Raw genomic sequence first — 24478 nt, forward strand, 5'->3', positions numbered from 1 at the left:
AAAATAATTATTTTCAAACGAAGAATGTCGTACGCCCGATTGAGTTGACCATGGTGGCGTGTTTTTTGTCCAAAGCTCGACGAAAAACAACGCGACTTTTACCAATTGCAAATTGCAATGGCGGTTGACCACCCAAAACTTAACTCAGCTCCTTCAAATCTAACCTCTCTCTAGAGAGAGAAAACACACCCACCCCTACATGTATATATACTTTTAGAGAGAGAGAGAGTCTCTGTTTGTTGCATCAGATCTGGAGATCTAGTCAGTCTCTGTGTGTTTCAATTCCATCGGAATCATCACTCGGTTGATGGAAAATGGAGTACATAGACAACTTGCCAGCCATGGATCTGATGCGCTCCGAGAAGATGACTTTCGTTCAGCTCATCGTTCCCGCCGAGTCCTCTCACCGTGCCGTCTCTTACCTCGGCGAACTCGGCCTCCTTCAATTCCGAGACGTACGCTTCCACTCTACTCAGATCTTCCTTTTTTTTTTTTTTTTTTTTTTTTTTTCTTTTCTTTTTCCCCATTGCATACTCTTCTTCAATTGATGTGCTAATTGGCTTTCATGAATTCCAAATTTCGAAGTTTTTTTTTTAATGCTTTTTAACCTTCTGATTCTCTCTAGGCACGCAAATCGCAGACTAGTGTGGTATAGCTAGGGTTATTGTAATTGGAGATGGTATTGGACGCAATCTCAGTGGAAATTTGATGAGTGGAACAAAAATTTCACACGGTCATACATTGAGACATTTGTGTAGTTTTGGATTTATAGGTTGTTTTGTCTTGAAAAAGTGTAATGGATGGTATAGTGGAGGGTGAATAGGACCAAATTATGCAAATTATTAATCAATTTTATCTGCCAGAGATTTAAAGCAATCAAATCATGACCACAAGAACAAGGATTTTTTGTGTAACCATCAAAGAGAGGAAAATCATGGTCACTTGGCTCTCAAATCAATCAATTATGTCAAGAGATTAAAACATGACTCAAATAAAGTGACTTAAAACACTTACCATTGACACCCGTTTGTTCTTGACTCACCAGTGGCGCTGACCCCTGTTGGCTTGAACTCCACGGATTTCTCTGATCCCTGCAATTCAAATCTGTCACCATCATCCTTTTCTTGAATGCAAATTGACTCCACCACAGATTGTTCCACAGAACACTCTGATTTCCACCTAACACTGCTATCACAATCGACCAATGACAAACATGGTGCAATTAGGTTATTTATACTATGTGGCTTTGAATTTGCACAACTACATCACCTTTATTTTATTACAAGGAGGGCAATGTGATGTGTCTAGGTATGTATTTTGAGTAGAGCTTCTCTCTAGAATGCTAAAGGATTTTTGGTCCCGTTTGTTTTCAAAGGTAGAATTGAAGGGATTCATAGTGAGGGGATTGTTAGTGAGAGAATTAAGTAAAATTGTGTTTGTTTTGATAATAGTTGTTAGCGTAGGAATTGTTAAATTATTTTTATATAAAATAATAAAACAAATAAAAAAATACATAAAATTAAACATTAATATTAAAAAAAAAAAAATGCTCAACATGTAAAAAATAAAAAAAATAAAAAATTTCTAGTCCGGTGGACTATTTTTCTAATACCATCTCCACCTCCTCCATCTCAATCTCCTTTCCAACGTCCATCCTAATCCCCTCCTCTATCTCAATCCCTTCCCCAACTCTACAAACAAACATAACACTAAATGAGTCCCACCTCCATCCTAATCCCGTCCCACCCTCTACACCCCAAAACAAGCGGGGCCATGTGTAGTATTTTACAGGGCACACTAGGAGCATAGAGAGAATAAAAAAGAAAGTTTACAAGCAGAGCTATTAAGGATGGAGAGGAGAGTGACTTGAAGAGCTTTCTACTAGCTTGGTCCTTGAGAGCTTCTACCACACTTCTCCTTATAGGCAAATGCTCAAAAATACCTTCAAACAAGCATGTCAATTAGTCTTAAAGTCTGCATCAAAAGCCTTCAAATTAGGGATGACGAATGATGACCAACTCTAGGTCACTTGAGCAACTCATTTTGGTGTGAAATTTGTTGTATGCTCGATGGGTTAGTCGAGTGAGTCTTTCAAGCAATTGCCACCATCAAACATTTTGGCCTGATTTTTTCTTCTCAAATTCAATCAAAAGATCGATCCCTCAATATCTTTTGTCCATTTTTAATTTTGTGCTAGGTCTAGTAGGTAGCTTGAGCAAGGTTGTTTCTACCCCCTATCGCCACTACTGATCCATCACCACAATCCATCTCAGTCACCACAGTTTCGACTGCCACCCCAATTCATTCCATAAATCCATTTCGGAAATCAAGATCCACAATATAGAAATAACAAAAATCTCATCCCAAATTTACAATATGAAGCTTGAAATCTTGTTCCGTCGTACAAGGTACAAGGGATTGTGTGTTATTAGATTGGCTGGGCCAAAGTGGGTAGGAGGAAAGGGAGCATCGGGTGGGTGGTGTGGTGGATGTCAGGTGTGGTGATGGATTTAGGGAAAGAAAGGGGAAGAGGGAGGAGGAGAAAAGGGGCTGGGGGCTAAGAGGGAAGGGGTGAGGATGGTGGGGGAAATGGTGGGGATGGCAGTAGTTGGGGAAAGTGGTGAGGTGGGTGATGGTGTCTTGCGGGAAGTGGTAAGGGGGTGGTGTGGGAAGTAATGAGGGGTGTGGTGGTTGTAATGGTGGTTTGTTTGTTCAAGGTCTAAACAAAGGGGAAAAATTTGTCATTATCTTCTCCTATTTGGTTTTGCACTGTATAAAGAGCCCACGTGAGCTTCACCTTCACATGAGCATCCTTTGTCAACTTAGCAAAACATAAGTTAATAGGACCACATTGCTAGTTGCCTGTAAGTGGGAGGGTGATTGTTACAATTGAAAAATGTGGGATCAAAGTGGAATTTTGGGTAATTTGTAGGGATTCTAATTGTAATTCAGCTATTATTTGCTGATGCTAGGTTTCTATTAATTTGATTTGAACCTTCTCAAAGAAAGAAAGAAGAGGGAATTTTACTCATTATCTTCCTCTATTGGGTTTTGCACTGTATAGAGAGCCCATGTGAGCATATTTGGTCAATTTAGCAAACAGAAGTTAATAGAAGGACCACATTGATAGTTGCTTGTAAGTGGGAGGGGTTGATTTTTACAATTGAAAAATGAGGGACCAAAGTGGGATTTGGGATAAAGTGTAGGGATGCAAAGTGTAGTTTACCCATTATTTACTGATGTTACATTTATATTATTTTGGTTTGGATCTTCTCAACAGAACTGATGGTGTAAGCAGTTAGGATTATGTAATCTTTATTAGATTGTGAATTTGGAATTGTGTTCAATCTCGTTTTTCTTTTGGGCAGAAACTCTGCCATAATTTTCATATTGTGAAAAATGTAGTTTTAGTGCTCGGTTTTCTTTTACAAAATTGTTAGCTTATTGTCTAACCAAATGAAAAATAAAGGACTTTTTTTCTTATTTTTTAGTTATTAATTGATCAATGCACTCACTTTTATGAATTGTTCTTGGCAGTTGAATGCTGATAAAAGCCCTTTCCAGCGAACATTTGTTAATCAGGTATTGTTATAAGAACTGCTATTTGCTTTTGTATAGGATGTTTAATTGAAACTTTCATTACTTTTTTGCTTGTAATGAATGGTTTGCACGTTTTATATTTAGTACAGGTACTACAACTAAAACCCAACGTCGATGGAAACCTATGTTTTCTCTAGCTTTATGTTGTGTGTGGTAAATATAGTTGTTAGTATAATTAGCTCATGGCATAAATTCCTGCCCATGTAATCATATTTGCAGTTTCATGCTTCCTCAACTAGTCGAACAGAGAAGTCTGTTGGTATCTACATGATCATCTTTCTATTAATTATTGACAAATAAAATTACACTAAACCATTTTAGCTTAGTGTACAAGCTATGTTGTTATGTGAGATACTTTATGTAACTAGAGTTATATATACGTGTACAAATTTATACAGTCTTTGTTTCTTCCAGTCAAGTGGAAATGGAAGTCTTCTGCTTCACTTGCCTTTATATTGGTCTTTAACAAGAGGGCGGGTACGAATTGTGCCCGTGCTTCGTATCTTAGATTAGATCTTGTTTTTTATTCCATTTACCTCTCTCTACAAAGAGAATTTGTGAGTAGTGGGAGTTTAGGATGGTGGAGCACAATTTGAATTTTGTGAAATTACCAGTTTGCCTTTATTTTAGAGAAAGTGTCATGGATTTGTTTTGGAAGAATACAGGGAGCACTAAAACAATAGTCAGGCTTAATATAATTGAGTGATGAACAAGAAAGATTAATTATGCGCCACTTTAATGCCCGACTTTTTAACATCATGAGGAATGCCTTTCATGTTCTTAACAAATACAAGCAAATGAGGGACAAAGCTATTACCCTTTATCACCATTTGTTGAGAGAGAAAAATAACAACAACAATAGAAGAGCTCAGTAAATTGGCGTTTCTTTATGTGGAATATGTATACCAATTGAAATTTGGGTGCTGGATGGATGTTGTGAAATGCCCTTCTAGATAAGGTATGAACTTAGTGCTAAACAAAATTACTTAAATATTTTATATAGGTAGAATGATATCTACTACAGTTTCCTTTTATCATTTTTATTTTCATATTTCTAGATTACCTTGAGGTATGAAACTTCAATATATTTTTTTATAGGTGGAATGATATCTACTACAGTCTCCTTTTTATCGTTTTTATTTTCATGTTTTTGGGAGTCATTTCACAGGTAAAAAGATGTGCAGAAATGTCAAGAAAGCTACGGTTTTTCAAAGATCAAATACAAAAAGCTGGTCTAATGTCTTCTGCTCATCCTGCTATGCTAGAAGACGTGGAATTGGAGGAATTAGAGGTCCATTTCTAGTTATTAATCCTCATCTACTGACAAGGGAACCTTTTTTTTTTCTCCTCATAATTTTTATGTTATTTTCCTTTCTTTCTGTCTGGATTTTTTTACCCCCTCTTCTAGTGCCAGCAATAACCATATGCTGTAAGAAATGGTCAAAAAGTGAAGAATCATTTCCTCTTTCTTGCAAAGGCAACTTTTCTTAGAGAATTAATTTCTATTAAGTTATGATCTAAGGTGCTTTATTATTGTCTCTCTCTTAATTCCAGATACAACTTGCTGAGCATGAACATGAGTTGATGGAAATGAACCATAACAGTGAGAAACTACGACAAACGTACAATGAGCTGCTAGAGTTCAAGATGGTACTGCAGAAGGTATTCTTTCTTGCAATTTTCTTGAGTGCAGTAGGCACCGATAACATCTATATCTTGCTTCTCGATATAAATGCCCTTTTACAGTTATAGAAGTAATGATTGTGGGAAAACCTACCATTACTCAAGTGATATATTTAGTTCTCAAATTCATGTATTTAAGCTGCTGTTTTGCTATTTAAAGATGTAAATCAAGCTGCTTCTTTGTGTGATCAAAGCTTTCCTGATCATTTGTTGGTTTCTTTTATTTTGTTATCTAAAATATAAAAATACTTGTTTATTAAGTCTTTACAGTGATTGTATCTTCAAGAAATTTTCTTTACTTTATATCTGCAGTTCTAGCCTCATTGCTTCTATATTTGACTCACTGTAAACATTGGCTCAGGAGCCCCAAATTGTCAAGTGATCTCTGTTTTTTCCTTATTAATGTGTTCATTATTTCAGATGGAGTATAAATACATCACATACCTAAATCTACTTATATTATTATGAAATTTGTGGCTAAATAGACCTTTGCCGAATAACTGAAGTTAAGTTTTTTGACAATGTATGTATATGAAGCATTCCTTTCAAAATCTAGTTTAATTTGCTTTTTTCATGCCTTCACATGGGTGATTTCAGGCAAGTGGTTTCCTTGTTTCAAGTAAGAGTCATGCAGTTGCAGAGGAAAGAGAGTTAGATGATCATGTGTACTCTAATGATGACTATGCAGATACAGCATCTTTACTTGAACAGGTAATTGGCTGCTTTGTTAAATACTATTTTGCATGATTAACTATAAACATGAAATCTTTTTCAGCAACGATTAACATGGTCATTCAATAAAAAATTTATTCTACAGGAGATGCGACATGAGCCATCAAATCAATCTGGTTTAAGATTTATTAGTGGCATTATCAGTAAATCCAAAGTTCTTAGGTTTGAGCGAATGTTGTTTCGTGCAACAAGGGGCAACATGCTTTTCAATCAGGCACCAGCTGATGAACCAATTTTGGATCCTGTAACAACTGAAATGGTCATCTTTTTCCTTATTTTGATTATTACTTTTTGGGATAAATCTTATCTCAATTTATTCTTCATTAGAACTTACAATATGAAAATTTGACTAAGCCTACTTTTTAATGGTATACTTTTTTTTTTATTGCTATCAAGAACGTTGGATGAATTCTTTTACATTAAAAAATTTTGACTCTTCAGATATTGTCCATGCAGGTTGAGAAAATGGTATTTGTAGTGTTCTTCTCAGGGGAGCAGGCAAAAACAAAAACAACGAAAATTTGTGAAGCATTTGGTGCAAATTGCTATCCTGTACCTGAAGATATAACGAAACAGAGGCAACTAACTCGAGAAGTATGCTGTTGAATTTTACTGACTGCATTTTCAACATGCTTGCAAGAAAGATAATTTGATGATATGTTTATTCCATTTTCCCTATTATTGCTTAGCGGATAATGTAGTGTAGTTTACTTATGACTAGCAAAATATCCGCATGTGTTCTTTACAAGAAAGTTAATAAAAAATAAAATAAAAAATAGAACTTCTTTTTCTGCCATGCAGAATCCTATGTCAAATACAGGACGAGAGTTGAGTGAAAATATTTCCATCAAGAAAGTGGTTACAATATTATTCACACTTTCCTGTGACAACCAAGGGTCAAAATTTTGTTTTAGTATGTTGTTAAAGTTAGCTTGGAAATGAAATTGTTTTGGAAATATTTTGTTACTGTAAGTTGAATTTGAATGACAAAAGAATTTGAAAACGTTTGGAAATAAGTACTAAAATCTATATAAATGCTAATACATTCTCAATATTAAATAATTGAACATGTTGAGGTCTATCACTATTAAAAATTCATAAACAAAAGGTTTAAACCTAGTTGGGAAAGGTGTTTTTCATTGTAAGAAAAAACATTAGAAATACAAAATTCTAGTAGTAGAAGCAGCAGCAGCAGCAGCAGCAGGGATTAAAAAAAGAAAAAAGAAAGAAATACTTTGTATCCAAAACTAAAACAAAATAAAACGAGTGACTTAATCATGCTTGTTAAGTTTATCTTCTGTATCTTGCCTCTTCTCCTTTCTAGTTTATCAGATTCTCCAATAATCTTTTTACTTTTTCTTTGTTTTTATATCCCTTCTTTGGATACAAAAAGTCAAATAGAAATAATCATTGTTGGATATTCCTAATATGTGTCGAACAACTCATTGTTTCGTTGTGTTTCGGTGGAGATATTGGAATTTAATATTCCACTAATGTACTGTCTCGGTTTACAAACGGAAATGTTTCGGCCGTTTCGATGGAAAACAACAAATTTTTGTTTCTTGGTGCTGCAGCCTATGGGTTGTGTATAATATCCCATGTAAATTTTCGTATTTTGAATTAAAACATTATAGTAGGATATTCAAAATATGTTTTAACTTTTATTCTACTCAACTATGCTTTAGCATGATGGGCTGAAATGGTTCATGTATATACTACCTCAATCATAGAGTGCCCTGCAAGAGTTTTTGGCTAATAGTTGAACATGTTGGTTGCAGGTTTTGTCACGTCTCTCTGAATTGGAAGCCACCTTGGATGCTGGAATCCGTCATCGAAATAAGGCCCTTACTTCCATTGGATTTCAGCTAACAAAATGGATGAACATGGTAAGTGTGATGTTATTTTTCAAGAGCATTATGACCTTCAAATATCTGAAGTGGGAAGGAAGAGTGCAACTTTTATTTGATCCTGAAAAGTAAGTTCAATTATCTTCCTTTTTCTAGGTTAGAAGGGAGAAAGCTGTGTATGATACATTGAATATGCTTAATTTTGATGTCACAAAAAAATGTCTTGTTGGAGAGGGCTGGTGTCCAATATTTGCAAAACCTCAGGTACTTTGCTTTCTGCTTGTCGCACTCGTGTTTTGGGTAAGATATTTGCAATTGCATCCCTTATGTATTACATCAGTTTTTATAATGGATAAGGTTTTATTATGTACAGATTCAGGAAACATTGCAACGGGCAACATTTGATAGCAATTCACAAGTTGGTATAATATTTCACACAATGGATGCTGTGGAATCACCTCCAACATACTTCAGAACGAATTGCTTTACAAATGCATTTCAGGAAATTGTTGACGCATATGGGTAAGTTAAAATATGTGGCTATGTTTGATTTCTGTTCTTTCCTAATGAAAATTATAATCTTACAATAGAGCATTGTTTCCTTTGTTATATCATAACTAATGAAAACTTGAAACATTCTATGCAGTGGTTTATGCATATGAGTCTCTTTATTTTGTAATCTCATGCAAATGCCTTCCAATGTACCAAAACAAGAAAAAAATAATCTCATTTGAATGCATCATGTGATTTTGTGCATCAATTCCTTGCTTACCGTGGTTGTTTTACACAAGGAATAAAGATTATGGGAGCTCATTTAAGTTTAAGTTGCACTGAGTTGCACATCTTGTCTCCTAGTTAACATCATTAGTTTACATAAATCAAGAAGGGAACCAATTGTTGGGACCATGTGTATAGCATGTTTTGTCCATTACCACTGGTTAACAATTTTAAAACAAGTGAAGTATCTTTAGTTCTTTATGAACCATAACATCAATTTTGTTCTGATTTATTTAACTTTAACATCTTGTGGTTGATTGCACATGCTGTTCATCAATTATAAACTTTTTGGGTACGCTATTTTGCCACCAAACTATGTCCTTTGTTTTCCTGTGTACCTGTAAGCTTGGACAGATTACTAATACGGCAATCTTTGACAGTGTTGCTAGATATCAGGAAGCAAATCCTGCTGTGTATACTGTTATTACATTTCCTTTTCTTTTTGCTGTGATGTTTGGGGACTGGGGTCATGGAATATGCTTGTTGTTGGGAGCCTTATTCCTCATAGCTCGTGAAAGTAAGTATGGTTCACAGGTATGTTCTCTTTTCAGACAGTTTTTTTTTTTAAATTTTTTTTTGTTATTATTATTATTATAATTTTTTGAAGCTGAAAATGAATTGTGCTATCAGAGACAGCATGTCTACCTATATGAATCTTGTAAATGAGAATGAGATTCAGTGGACAATCCTTGTTTCCCACGAACTTGACCATGTAGTCCCCCCCAGTACCACAATATGAGAATTCCCATTGGTTGATGATACCACTATGTGGTATCACTATTATACCTAATATTTACTCCTTTTTCATGTGTCCATGCTTCTTGTTATAGATTCCCAATCTTTGTCGTTATAAACTCATACTCATCAAGATTCTTGGGATTTTTTCCGTTGATAAAGGATTAAGCGTTGGCATCTATGTTACATGGATTTGGGTACGGATGTGTATCTAGAGGTTAGACCCATAAAATCTCAAATTTAAGGGTATGTGGACTCGGCAAAAAAAGTTCATATATATATATTTTTTTATATTTTTAATCTATTATGTGAGATAAAGTGGGTGCTATATATAACCTATAGGTGGTGTTTGGCACCACTTTCGAAAGTCCTTCCTGATTGTGAAAGTCCTTCACAAAATCTTTCAGTGTTTGGTGAAATTGAAGGAAAGGCATTTCAGTGGAAGTGCTTGACTCCAACACCTGTTCCGCAAAAGCTAGCTGGGGCAGCTTCTTGTGTTGACTTCTCGTGTTAAACTGATATGTTGGTGCTATATATCCAGGTTAATTGAAAAATAGTAAAATGGTATGTTATGAAATCTATGTTTAATAATAGTTTGTATCAATACTTTTTGGGTAAATTACAAATACGCACCTTAAGGTTTGCTTAAAATACGGATTGCTTCTTGTGTTTGGAAAATTACAAATACTCCTTTGTCAGAATTTTTTATTCAACAAAATTAATTGAAAAAATGAAATTCCTAACTGCTCTCCTATACAATGATAAAATTACCTGAATTATTAATTGAAATAAATTTATGACATATTTAAAAATTATTAATTGACTTGATGATTTATTATAAAAAGGGCCATTTGTTATAAAATTAGAAACTTTAAGGGCTGGAATGTAATTTCCAAAACTAGAGGGGGCAAATTGTATTTTAAGCAAATCTCAGGGAGTGTATTTGTAATTTACCCATAATATTAATACACATGCATGAACTTGCCATATATTTAAATGGGATGTAGGTTAGCAGGAGTATTCATGGTAAAACAAAAATTGTTTATATATATTATTCCATTAATTTAAAAAAAATAAAATTGTAATTGAAACTTAAATTAAAAAAGAGAAAATATTCATGAAGAACTTTCAAAATGTCCACCTTCCAAACACAATTTTATTGTAGAAAGACCTTTGAAGAACTTTCCTAGAAGTTCATTTCCCAAAAATCCTTACTTTTTGAAGATGATGTGCCAAACAAGCCCATAGTGTCACTAAGATATTTTATAGCAATTATACAACAATATATAGATATAAGATAGTGTTAGACCATCTCCAACGGTGAACCAAACTTGGCATCAGATTCAAATTTTGCTGAAAAAAAGCACTTTTTGGTGCTCCAACCGTTTCACCAAATTGATATCAAAATGAGAATTCAACAAAAAAATCATCAAACTGAGAACAAGGTACTGATTTTACCAAATTACTGTTCCTGACCGTTGGAAGAGCTGAACTGGTCAACTAGCCGGTTGCCCGGCCGGTTGACCAACCGGTCGCCCGACCGGTTGACCAACCGGTCGACCGGTTCCCTTTCAAATAGGTAGGTTCAAACAGGTCAAAAAAGGTTCAAACAGGTAAAAAAAAAAAAAAAAAAATTGCTCTTACCGGTCGACCACTTCCCTCAATTCTGCTTTGATGCTCACCGTTGGAGCGCCTCGTATCAAATTGAGAAAATCGTCCTTTTTTTCCTCAAATTTGATGAAAAAAGAAGTTCACCGTTGCAGATGCTCTTAAATACAAATATATAAGAAGTGTCTGATGAAAAATATTAGATGCATATCCTACGCCCTTGTCCAAGTGTCAGTATCCGACATGGGTATTTGATTAATTTTGAAGAGTCCATGTAATATAGGGTGGCATGTTCAACATGATGTGCATCACGATCTCTTATCCATGTTATACCCAAAAGTATATGGCAAAATTTGAGTGGAAAAACATTGCACATGACTGTCTTCTTAAGGTTCCCAATTGGTGAATGTGATTGGACATTGTTATCAATCTCCAACTTTGTGTTAGTGATCTAAGCCACTTGATATGGCTCTGGATGTGGCTCAATTTTCAACCCTAACTTCTTGACGGTGCCTTCGGATAACACATTAGTACCATTCTATCAAACACCAATGAACATATTTGCCTTTCGCAATTGACCCTTGTTTTAAACAATTTCCCTCCATGATAATGATCTTCATCACTCTCGAAAACTTGTTTAGTAGTTACCATAAGAAGACGAATAAAACACATTAAATCATCTAAATCATCAAAGCTCATCTCCAAATTAATGTTAAGGGCTTAGTAGCAAGAATTGTCTCAGATGCTCACGAATTTGAGGAAGAAACGTGATTTTGCGTTTGTGAGGAAGAATCGGAGAAGAATTGCGAGTCTAAGGAGGGAGTAACATGAATCTGATTTGTCTCTATCTCTAAGGAAGAATTGGAGAAGAATCGATCTTCTTCTCTCTCTCTCTCTCTCTCGTTTTGTCTCTCTTTTTATTTACTTTTGAGATAATTTATTATATTTTATTTAAAGATAATGACTTTATGTGTTATATCACTCTTGCCGATCAAAAAAAATAAAATAAAATATCACTCTCCTATTTTTATTGGTTCTCTGTGTTCTACAGATCCAAGAATATCGCTCCATTATTATTATTGGTCCGTGTTTTAAAGATTCAATAATATCACTTCATTAATTTTTTGGTCTTTATGATTTAAAGTTTCAATGATAATGACCTATTTTTTATTTTTATTTTATAGATAGCTATTTTGATGATAATATTAATGAGAATGAATTAAAATATTATTATAATGTTTGAATTTATTAATTTATGTTGTTTTCATATTTAGAATGAATTTTTATTTGCTATTCATTTTTAAAAAATATTTTTTATGTTGTATTTAATTAATTAAATATTACATAAAAATAAAAAATTTAGAACTCATTTATAACATATATACATGTCAATTAAAAATAAAAAGAAGTTTATATAGACAAATTAAAAACATTTTCAATAAAAATAATATATAAGCGTTGCCAAACTAACACTCTTTTAAGTGGTCGCGCTCCCCCGCTCCTGCTCCCATTTTGTGCCACTAAGGTTAAGGGGATTATAAATCTCTTCTTCAAGTAGTGGTTCATTAGGCTCCTTAGCCTCCTTAGCCTCCTCTGGTATTTTCCTTTCAAACTGACTTGGTAGGGCATTGAAAACAAAGATGACCATAACATTTTAGAATTGAATTACTACTTACTTGAGACAACGAAGATGAAGCACTAGGATGCGGTGGCTTGTTGAAAACATAAAGCAGCTTGCCAAGAAACTTACCTCGATTTGATTAGGAGGAACCGCGATAGCGCAAATTCTAACACAAATTCTTTTAAAATTAACTCAATTAAATCAATGAGATTGCATATATATATATATATATATAGGCTAAAAGACTAGGAAGAACAAGCAAGAGAGTCAACACAAATTCTCATAAAATTAACTCTATTAAATAGATTATGGATATATTTATAGACTAAAAGACTCATACTTCTATAAGCTAGGACTCTAATTCAAAAACTACGAATATTTAGTAACTATAAATATTTTAGACCAACTATGATTATTACTTATGGTTCTACTCCAACCATGTTATGAATTCAAAATAAGACACTTTGACCCTTTTGACTACTAAGACTATTCTAGACATTATAAATCTCGTATCTATTGACCTATTTAGTAACTTGACCCAAAAGAAATCTCATAGGCAACCCCTATAACCCATGTCCAACAAATTATGAAATTACTAAAATAACCTTAGCTACTAAACACTTCCATGAACACTTCTCTTTAAACCGAAAAGGCTTCTTGATGATTGCAAGACCCTTAACTTTGTTTAGATCTTCCAAAACCTATCATACTTGTTTAGCCATGCATTAGAGGTTGCATCATATACACTCTAACTTGAGTATTTGTTTCCTGTCAGAAACTTGGAAGTTTTATGGAGATGCTATTTGGTGGCCGCTATGTGCTCCTTTTGATGTCGTTTTTTTCGATTTATTGTGGGCTAATTTACAATGAGTTCTTTTCCGTTCCTTTTCACATATTTGGAGGATCCGCTTACAAATGCCGAGATACTACATGCCGGTATATATTGTTTTAACCTTTCTTTTCTCCTAATAAATCTCCTAATGAAATAAATCTAATTATTTTCTCAGTTGCCTTTTATGTTAGGTTTCCAATGCCTTCTTTGTTAATGTAAACTCTAGGCCTTTTTGAAGAGGAGATATGATGCTTGATTACATTTTTAGAGCTACTTGTGGCCCTGAATGAATTTTTTTATCTTTTTGGTGCTGTTCGTGTGTTGCCCTTTTTTACTTTTTGCATAAATTCGTGAAAATTCCTGTAGTCTTTTTATGTCAGTTGTGTGCAATCACATCTAGGGTGGGCATAGGTAAGTTTGATTCAGGTTGGTGTCCACCAAGGATCAAACTGATCCACCTTGGTTCTCCAAAAATTAGTATTGAGAATCAAACTGTAAGATGAGAAAACCAAACCAAACCGATCAACTGTGAATTAAAAACAATTAATATAAAGAGCTAAATAAAATAATGGACAAAACCTTTATGTTGCTTTTCTTGTCGGTTTATAGTACCAAATAAAACAATGGGCCTAACCGTTATGTTGCTTTTCTTGTTGATGAGATGTTTTTGCATTCTCAGCTCATCAATTCAGGTTTGTATATTTTTGACTGGTGTCAACCCTCCCTATGTCTCTGGCTCGTATTCGGAAGTGCATTAAAGATGAAGATAAATGACAAAGATGATGGAGGAGAGAGACAACTCAAGAGAAAGGAGATGGAAGGTGGTGGTGACCAGTGATGGAGGTAGGCTGGCTGGAGGTGGAGAAGAAAAGGGAGGGAGCATAAGAGAGAGAAAGAGAAAAGGGGGCAGAGAACAAAGAGAAGTAGGACTCAGAGGAATGGAAATGTGGCTTCAACAGTGAAGGTGGCACTGAGCTGAATGGTTGATGGCAACATGGGTTGTCGGATGTGTGGATGGTGGCGATTGCAGGTGGCTATGGCCAAGACCCACCCCCTCCCAATACTTGTGTTTTGTAGTGAAAGAAAAAGGTGAAAAGAAAAAGAACTCAGAGATTCGAGATAGCATAGAGAGTGATGTTTGTAATCTAAGGGAAAATGTTGGGTTATGATTGTGTGTTGGAAAGTTTAACCATTTTAAATTAAAATATGGTTGGTTCTCATGTTGGTTTGCGTGACTCAAGCTAACTTGAGAACCTAATTGACCTGGTCGGGTTGGCCATTTGTAGACCACGAACCAAATCATGACCCTTATATAACCGAACCAATCTAACCCATAGGGGTTGGGTTGTTTAGGTTTGTGGGTTTTTCTGAGTTGGTTGAACACCCCTTCAATTCACATCTATGATATCTATGCTTTAGAATATGGTAGCTTGGATCAATAGCGAATTTTGCTAGGCTAGCTGACCATATTTTAATTAAGAATGTGTTAAGGGTTGGCTTTAGTGCACTAGGATTATTTGATCTTCAATTAAGACATAAATGACTCTTGACCTGGTCTATAGGTGGCGATTTTATTTTTCAAATTTTAATTTTAGTTGCTCCTTGTCTTGTAGTCAATTTTGTAATGTGGTCAAGGGTGATTTAAGTTTTATGAAGCAGTAATTTGATTCTTTGTCAAGATAACTAGGGTCGTATTATCAATCAACATCTGCACTTTCGTGTTTTTGAATTTCAATTGGATCATAATGTTATGTTCTCATTGTGGTTATTTTTGATAATACAATAAATTTGTATGCTATGTTTCCACTAAGAAGCATGATTATAACACAATACAAACACACCAACATGGCGATTTTAAAAAATTTAGGACACAACACACAATAATCTATATATCTATATGTAATATGTAAATGACAGTAGTTCATTTTTATTATAGAAATAAATTTATATTTTGTTATGTCTAAATCATGGTTTTAAATCATGATATCGGGACACATAGTAGTGTCGGTTGTAGTCGATATTAGAAGTATTGAATGATACATATGGGGAATTGGGTGTCGCGGTTGTGAACTTTTCAAAATCATCAGCAATCCCTAACTCAATGATATTCATTTTTTTTATTCTCTTTAGTTTAATTTGTCACATTGTATTCAATATTTTGCTAGACAGTAGTATTTTTTTACTATCAAGTGATCTACATAAAATTTAAGTTATTTTGTCATGATCTTCAACTCTTTCATCATGACTGTCTTTTTCTTTTTCTTTTAAACCTGTCCCTCTGTCCCACGTTGAAAAAGCATGAAGAAACTATGCTAATTTGATTCCCAGGACTCATTTCTCCATTAAAAGTACAAACCCACGTGGTTTCATATGAAGAGCCTAGCTATTGTGTTATGCTATAAATGCCCTAGCTTGCTTAACTTCTGTGTAACACTTTTGTGGTAGATGTTGGCATGTAGGCCTCAATGTCATCAAATGCCATGTGTTACCATAGTGGAAGCACAAATGGGCAGATTCAAAGAAAGAAGTTGAAGTGTTTAAGTATAAATTTTTGTCATTGCCGAACTAGCCTGAACTGGCTTGGTTTCGTTAGAGAATCGGCATTTCCAACTTTTTCAGTCTGATATGTATTGGACAACTGGCCGGTTCGCATGGGAATTCTTTCACCACTCTATTGGTTTGTATTGATTTTCCGATACGTACTGACTGTTAAGCTATGAACCAGCAAGTCTAAATACTAAGAAATCATTTTCGACATTCTATATGTTAGAAAAGAAGCATGAACAAGCTAATTAGAAGTTTTAGGCTTTAGGTTTTCTATAGGTATACAATCCTGAGGAGTGATTAATAGGTTTTGAATCCATGTTGTTTTGATTTTATTGGCATCAAGTTATTTTCTTCAAATTTACAATGTGTTTCATGGATGAATAAGCATCCCCAACTGTCCAGGACATGTCCGCTTCTGAAAGATTAATGAAAGTAATAATAGGACACATTTGTCCAACACATCCCATTTGATGGGACTTAAGGCTTGGTTTGGTTTGGTTTATTTGTCCAACACATGTTGGGATGTGTCTTATGAGTGTCGGTATCCAACACAGACATAATGCCTTCTTAGAAGTATCTGTACTCCATAGTGTTTTAGTTTGGCCATAGATCAACTGTATGCATAATTCTGGTCATATATGATTTTTTTCTAACTCGTTTGGGAACAGGCTATTTTAGTAACTTTTTGGCTTTTTGGCTTTTTGGCTAAAATATGAGATAAAAAAACTAGTATGTTTTGAATGACTTTTTGGTTTTTTACTAAAAGATGTGCAAAAAGTAGAGAGAAAATAGAATCTTTGATTTTTTGGTATAGGTTATAGGTTTTTTGATTTTTTTAGTAACTTTTTGACTTTTTGGCTAAAACACTCACATGCCAAACGAGGCATGGTTTTCTACTCATAATCAATCATATATGTTGTTACTCTCCAATCGCCCATCCTTCAATTGATGGAGATTTTCAGTTAGTTTTTACTATTTTATATATTTTTTTCTTTTCTTTTCTTGTTACTCTTATTTTTCCTAAATCTAATTGTAATGCCATGCAATACTTAACAAGAACTTTTTTCTTTGATAGCGATGCGCATTCTGTTGGTTTAGTGAAATTCCAAGACCCATATCCATTTGGTGTCGATCCCAGCTGGCGCGGAAGTCGTACAGAGCTTCCCTTCTTGAACTCTCTCAAAATGAAGATGTCTATTTTGTTGGGTGTGGTCCAGATGAACTTGGGAATTATATTAAGCTACTTCGATGCTCGTTTCTTTCGAAACTCTCTGGATATTAGGTGTGTTTTTACTCCACTCAACTTTCCCCTCTTTCTACCAGCGTGGCTAACTAGATTAACGTGGAACTTACCTTTTGCTTTGTTGTTAGGCATCAGTTTGTGCCACAGATGATCTTTCTAAACAGCCTTTTTGGGTATCTATCAATTCTCGTTGTCATCAAGTGGTGCACCGGTTCTCAAGCTGACCTTTACCATGTAATGATTTACATGTTTCTGAGTCCCTTTGAGGACCTTGGTGAGAATCAGTTGTTTTGGGGCCAGAAAACACTTCAGGCATGACCTTTTCTCATTCTTCTTGTAGTTCGTGTGAGCTCAAATTATTTAACTTCCAAGCATTTTTGGTTGATTCATAGTAGATGTTTTGCAGATCATATTGTTGCTTTCGGCACTTATTGCAGTTCCATGGATGCTTTTTCCAAAGCCTTTTATTTTGAAGAAGCTTCACTCCGAGGTACTCTTTGTTGTTCACTTTTTCTATGTTTCTAATTCCTGGGCTAATTGAGTAGTTTTCCTGAATACAACTCCGTATTTTTTACTGGTCAAAGAAAAACGAAAAAAGAATAAAAGCTGTCTATGTACTTATGGTTAATTAGTTTGTTTATGCTTTTAGCTAATTTTTTTTTTTCTTCATAAACTTCTTATTGCCTTAGGATAGTTCTATTAATTCAATTTTGTTATTGACCTAGGACACTCATGTGTAAAAGTGGATTGGCCTAGGGAACATCCTGTTGAATATAGAAATTACAGTACAGAATTTTTTTTTATTTTTAGTATTATGTATATAATCTGTCATTATGTCAATCACTGATTTAGTATTGTTTCCTTATTTATATTGTTTACTAAATTGTATCATAAATCTATTATATATACACGGTCTCTACCTCATTTATGGGGAAGCCAAATAATTCTTTTCATTATTTTTGGTATCAGAGGTAGGTTAAGTACCTAGTAATTTTGCTTCACCGGCGGGCGGCAACCTTGCCTTGGCCGCCCGTCGGACCTCAACCCATTCCACTGTCATATTTTCTTTCAGTATCACTTCGTGGTGATCTCTTCCTTTATCTACTAGTTTATTCTTATCTCAAATATCTCTATCATATTTTTTTTTTACTCACAATTCATTTTTTTGTGTTTCTATGCACTTTGTCTTTCCCTCTATTTCAACCCCAAATAGGTTTCTATTTTCAAACCTATTTGAGTTTGAGAGGGAGGTATCATACCTATATCATGGTGAGCATGATGATATATCATGTGAACCACCTAAGCCGCCCCATCTGGTGCACAACTTAAGTCGCCCCCCCCTAGCGCACTTTCTAATAAGCTGCCCCTTGATGCACTCAGTTATCTGCTACCATCATTGTTCAGCACTACGTCACAAGTTATCTGTGTGCCACACTTGCTGGTTCAACATCCAGTTCTCTACATCGGTCCGGCACGATCCCTTTAAGCTGTGTCGACATTGATTTCGGTTAGTCTCTACAACGGTCTAACATGACCCCTTAAAATTGTCCCGACATTGATTCCTGTTAGTTCCTACAACGGTTCGGCATGACCCTGTAAACTGTCTTGACATTGATTCTAGTTAGTTCCTACAATGGTCTAGTATAACCTTAAACTGTCCCGACATTAATTCTGACCAGTTTCTATAACAGTCCGGCACGATCATAAACTATCTCTTGGCATTAGCTCCGGCCTCTGATGCCAGCCAGGTCTTGTGGCTACCGACTAAGGTGTTTCCTGGCCATAGATGATTCGGCAGCTCTTCTAGGGCAATACAATCCTTATTTTTTCCCTTTCTAGGGTGTGGTGTTAATGTATTAAGTACTTTTTTGGCATTTTTTATTTAGTGGGCTACCAGATTTGTTCGGTAGCATTTATTTGGACTAGCCATTGAGTTTTTTTCGGCTTCTTCCAGTCATCAATTGGCAAGCTGCGATTGTTGAAGATTTTCACACCAGTTTGAGGGGGAGTGTTGAATATAAAAACTAGAGTACATAAAATCTTTTTATTTTTAGTATTATGTATATAATCTGTGATTGTGTCAATCACTGATTTAGTATTGTTTTCTTATTTAAATCATTTCTTAAATTGTATCATGAATTTATTATATATACATGGTCTCTATCTCGTTCATGGGAAAGCCAAACAATTCTTTTCATCCCAGCGATTTAAGTTCCCCCAATAGACTCAAGTTTGTGTCTCCTTAACTTATCTATCAAAAATAAATCAGTGTGTTTAGTTTCAATTTTCTAAAAATTAGTTTTTTTGTTTTTCGTATTTTTTTTTTTTTAGTGAATATTTTTTAAATTTCAAGCAATTTTTAAAACTTTTTTAGATGTTCCTTACTTAGATGTATCTAAATAGTAAACTATTTTTGAAAAAATATTTTAAAAAAATAATAAATACTCAAAAATACGGAAAATGTACTGAATTTTTGTTTTTTGTTTTTTTTTTGTATTTTTGGTATTTAGTGAATTTTTTAATGATTTTTTACACAAATATTATACTTTCTAAGTGTATTTATTTTAGGTATGTCTAAAAATTTTAAAAATTGCTTAAAATATTAAAAAAATATGAAAAACGAAAAAGTAGAATTTTTTGAAAAGTGAATTCTGAAAACTGAAAACAAACCCGAGTGAATAATGTCTTTGTTCATCAAATTGATGCATAATGCTTTCCTCTTTACACTGTAATCTTGTGCATCTCATAAGACATGTCTTAGCTCCAGCTTCTAGATGATTTTACTTTCGGCAAACTATTTAAAGTGGAATAGAATCAATAGAGTGGTTCTTGAAACTTGAGTTTCCTTTAGTCACTCCTCAAAGGCCCCCCTCTGGTTCGCATGAAATGAAATCTGGAAATGGAATCCTATTCCGTGGATACTTTTCCAGTGTTTGGTAATTGGTATATTAAGGACCTGTAATAGATTTCAAATCTGGAATAGCATTCCGAACATTGAGGGAATCTTATTCCCATTTCAAAGGTGGGATTAGGATTGCACTCCCATGGAATGAGTTACAAAAGACACTATGATGTTTGATATAGTGTATGCACACACATACACATCAGTAGAATCATATTGTATAATAACATTAAAAACAAAAAAATAAAGAATAAGTATTTATTGTGTAATCATGTATTAAAAATTAAGATATACTGTCATGTAGTGTTTTATATTCCTGACAGTTAAATGCAATGTATTTTGTATATATTATACATAAACATATGAAACCTACATTGTGTATGTGTATATTCAAATTCAAATTTCAGTCAAATTATGTATTAAAATGGAGGATTCCAGCATGTTACATTCCTTCCTACATTCCATCCCCACTCCCTTCTATTCCTGAGAACCAAATGGGGCCTAATAGAGTGATGATTACGAGATTTGCATTGGTGGATAGTTCATCATGTGAAAATTTGGGTGTTCGTTTATAGGCATTAAATCCTGGTCTGCTGTGTTAATGCTCAGACTAAAGTTGGCTCTGTTTTGCCAAATTTTCATTGTTTGCTTGATGGACATGGAAAAATCTATGATTGGCTTATCAACGTTTCATTCCATTGGAATGCTTTCAATTTAATTATAATTTATATATATAAAAAACACCGCCCAATTAGTACCCATTAGTGGGGTGTTTGGGAGGGGTTAGATTGGGTATACATACCTAACATTTGACATAAATGCACAAAGTGGCTGTCTTCAAACTTGAGCCCATAACTTCAACGTTAGTATGCCAAGGTTTTAAACCATTGAACTAGTGGTATCAATTTAATTGTCCAGGATAAAAAATGAAAGTTAGTGCTATCAATTCAATTTCTAAGCTTGTGCTAGCACTTAGCATAGGATTGGCATATAGACAACTTATATCCTTCTAAAATGTTTGAATCATAGATTTGTATAGGGATTTGATGAGGAAAAGGAAATAGGAAGGGAAAAGTGATACATATATAATCTAATTTTTTGTCGCTTTTCCCTTTTCTTTTCCTTTCCCTTCATAAATCTCTGCCCAAATCCTCGATCCAAACACAACCTTATGAAGCTTTGACAGGGGAATTGAACTCTTGCTCTACTTCTTTCATGCACACAGGTGGCCGTGCTTGTGTGCATGCAAATATGGTTTCATATACCCTTCTTACAATTCCAATGCCTGATGTGTTCCAAAACCAATGCCTGATGTGTTCCAAATGTCAATAGCATTTTAATCAGCACATCACTCGTTTTAATCAGCGAATTGCTCTTCTTTTTGTTGCCTGTGTAAGTGTGTTTCTCTAGTGGTTGTGGGCTAATGTTTGGCTTTGTTGAGTTTCGTAGTCTTAGAGTGTCAGGTTTCAATCTTTTATCTATTTGTGGTAGCAATAAATGGAAGAGAAGTTGCTTGAAGGGCTTATTTATTTATGAAAGTAGTGATTGATTTAATATATTTTCTAGAGATTTCAAGGTCGTACTTATGGAATGCTCGGAACCTCTGAGATGGACCTGGATGTGGAACCTGATTCTGCAAGGCAACGTCATGAGGAATTTAATTTTAGCGAGGTCTTTGTGCATCAAATGATACATTCTATTGAGTTTGTGCTTGGTGCTGTCTCCAACACAGCATCATACCTACGGCTTTGGGCTTTAAGGTTCATCTATTGTTTTTTTACATTCATAAACACATTTTAATTTATTTCAAAGTATCTTGTGGTTGATATTTACTACTGCTATTACAGCTTGGCCCATTCTGAATTGTCAACCGTTTTCTATGAGAAAGTCCTCCTCCTTGCCTGGGGGTAAGTATATTATCCAAGATTTACCCTATTGCACGCTCTTCTGCTGCCATTTCATCTTCCATTAGCGTGCACGTCTCTTTATTGGCTCTTTGTTTGGTGCATTAACTACAGAGTTATACTACTGCAATTTCCTCATACCCATGATTCTTACCCAAACTATTGCTGGACCGCCTCTCAGCCCCTCAAATTGACATTTTTATTACATATGTTTTAGTGTTGTATAAGCACTATATTTTCCTTTTTTTTTTTTTTTTTTGGGGACAAGTAACCAGGCCTTATATTCTTTTGCTGTGGGTTGAATGATTTCAAAAACATATCTGTATTACTATGATCATGGGGCTATTGATGGTGGGTTTGTTGTCTATGATGGTTTGGTCATGCATGGATGACCAATAAATGTATCTATAGGGAGGGTGAAGGTCCTGAAAGAGGACAGGGGAAGGCGAAATGACACGGGTACCGATGAGGATGAGGTTGTAGAGAGTGCTGAGTAGTAGGAATGATTTGTTCACTTGCTTAACCAAGGACGTGTAGAATTGAGTTGAGTAGATGCCAAGCAATTGGTTTAAATCTTTTGAAGTATCTTTGAAAAAAGCTGAAAGATTTTGTGATCTCTTGTGATAGCTAAGCTTGTAGAATTTTTTTCGAGTGTTGACTATTTTTAGCTGTGCCATTGTAGTGAACCGGAAAATAAATGATTGTCAATATAATAGAGGACATGGCATGGATAGAATATAATGGCGGAGTATATAGCTGGTGTTGAAACAGAGTAATTTTGGTTGGTGCTTTATTGAGTTAATTAGACAATAGGATAGTATTTCTGGTCTCTTCCTAAGCATTTCTCCCTCTTGTGCATTGTTTGTTCCGTTTATAATACCAAATTACCAATTGATAGAGAAACGTAATGCCCAAAAATAGTATTGTCAGCTTCCATAATAGGAGTGTAAGAGTGGATATTTCAGTTTAGAAATTATTTGATGTTAAAATTTACAGCCTTTGTGTAACATATCACTCCAATGATTCAGAGAGTGTATTCTTGTACTATGCTTGCTTCATTTTGACACTATCGTCTTTTATTATTCTATACTACCATTAATGACAATGACTATTGCAGGTATGACAACATCATCATCCGGTTGGTGGGGTTTGCAGTTTTTGCCTTTGCTACAGCCTTCATACTACTAATGATGGAGACCCTTAGTGCTTTCCTTCACGCATTGCGTCTCCATTGGGTCGAATTCCAGAACAAGTTTTATCACGGTGATGGCTATAAGTTCAGACCTTTCTCCTTTGCCTCATTAACTGACGAGGATGATTAGTTCATTTTCATTATGTATTTTTTTGCGAAGAGCAAAGCACAAAGAAAAGAAAAAAATTAATAGTTCCAACAAAGGTAGAAAAAGACAAATTTTGTGCCTCTTCGCTTCGACACCGTGCAGCTCGATTAGCTTAGAAATGTAAAATCTTTAGCTAAGATTCTTTGGATGTGTGGGTGGGTATAAAAGGATTCTGCCTAATTGTAATGGTAAGCCGGTTACCAAGAGAGCTTGTAATTTTATTTTATTTTTGAATTTTTTTTATTATATTTTGGGTCGATAGGGGTTGGGATTCAGTTGCTGTAAAGAGGGTCCCATTCTAGCATCCACCGCCAGGGCTGTTAGTTCTATTATTGGAGAGGCAGATTTATAGAATTTCACACATATATACACACACATGGTGGTGTGGATTTTGGCAAGGAATTCTTTTGTTGTTCTTTCTTTTTTTGTAATAATAATGAGTTACATGCACACAGAGTAGTTGTGCTTTATAGAGGCTTACTATTATTATTATTATTATTATTATAGAGAAGTCCAAGTCGAATAATTTTAGGTTCTTGTCTACCTGTGTGATGAATAATTCATCTCCTTTTTCATGAATTATTATTATTATTATTATTATTTGTGGTGATAGGTCCATGGTGTTCGTGGGTGCTGCTATTGTCAGAGACACCTCTGGTTTTTTATTTTTTTGGCGGGAAATAAAAGAAATTCATTGAAGCAAGGAAGGAAGCAATGGTAAGAATACAAAAATCAAACACTAAAACTGGACATAAAGCACATGAATGAATGAGATTTTCTAAGATTTGTTGTGGGGTTTAAGTTGTAAAATTTTAATTTATTCATTTGTTTTTATATTTGATTTTGTGTTGTGACTTGTTTTTGTGTTCTTAGATATTGTCACAAGTGTGTTGGGGCTTAAATCCCCCACGTGACTTACTTGGAGGTCGATAGAATGGGTCTAGATGGGATCTACTTGTAACCGTTTTCTCAGGATTTTTGTTACTGTTTTCTGAAGAGGAGCTTGAGCCATGGAGAGCATATGATAAAAAAAAAAAGTGGATGATGACAATCATGAGTCTCATACTCTGTGATCACACATACCGGACTCAAAAAGCCATGCACCTT

The 24478-nt window shown here is 34.7% G+C and overlaps 1 protein-coding gene across 2 annotated transcripts; it reads left to right on the forward strand.

Annotated features, from left to right (window-relative positions):
• LOC114298019 (V-type proton ATPase subunit a1) lies at positions 1 to 23843 on the forward strand. 2 transcript variants are annotated; one of them, XM_028242521.2, is made up of 18 exons: positions 1 to 455; positions 3538 to 3582; positions 4769 to 4891; positions 5155 to 5262; positions 5881 to 5994; positions 6101 to 6274; positions 6472 to 6609; positions 7794 to 7901; positions 8019 to 8126; positions 8236 to 8384; positions 9020 to 9173; positions 13379 to 13539; positions 17058 to 17264; positions 17354 to 17537; positions 17632 to 17715; positions 21694 to 21887; positions 21975 to 22034; positions 23149 to 23843. In XM_028242521.2, exons 1-18 carry the CDS (start codon positions 315 to 317, stop codon positions 23351 to 23353), a joined length of 2457 nt encoding a protein of 818 aa, XP_028098322.2. In that variant the 5' UTR covers positions 1 to 314; the 3' UTR covers positions 23354 to 23843. The 2 variants fall into 2 exon arrangements, with proteins under 2 accessions (XP_028098322.2, XP_028098336.2); XM_028242535.2 differs by lacking the exons at positions 21694 to 21887; positions 21975 to 22034 and having other exon boundaries at positions 20 to 455.
• Positions 23844 to 24478: the final 635 nt, after the last annotated feature.

The sequence above is a fragment of the Camellia sinensis genome, chromosome 3 (assembly GCF_055761805.1).
Source record: "Camellia sinensis isolate YWXY chromosome 3, ASM5576180v1, whole genome shotgun sequence".
Classification (NCBI taxonomy): domain Eukaryota; kingdom Viridiplantae; phylum Streptophyta; class Magnoliopsida; order Ericales; family Theaceae; genus Camellia; species Camellia sinensis.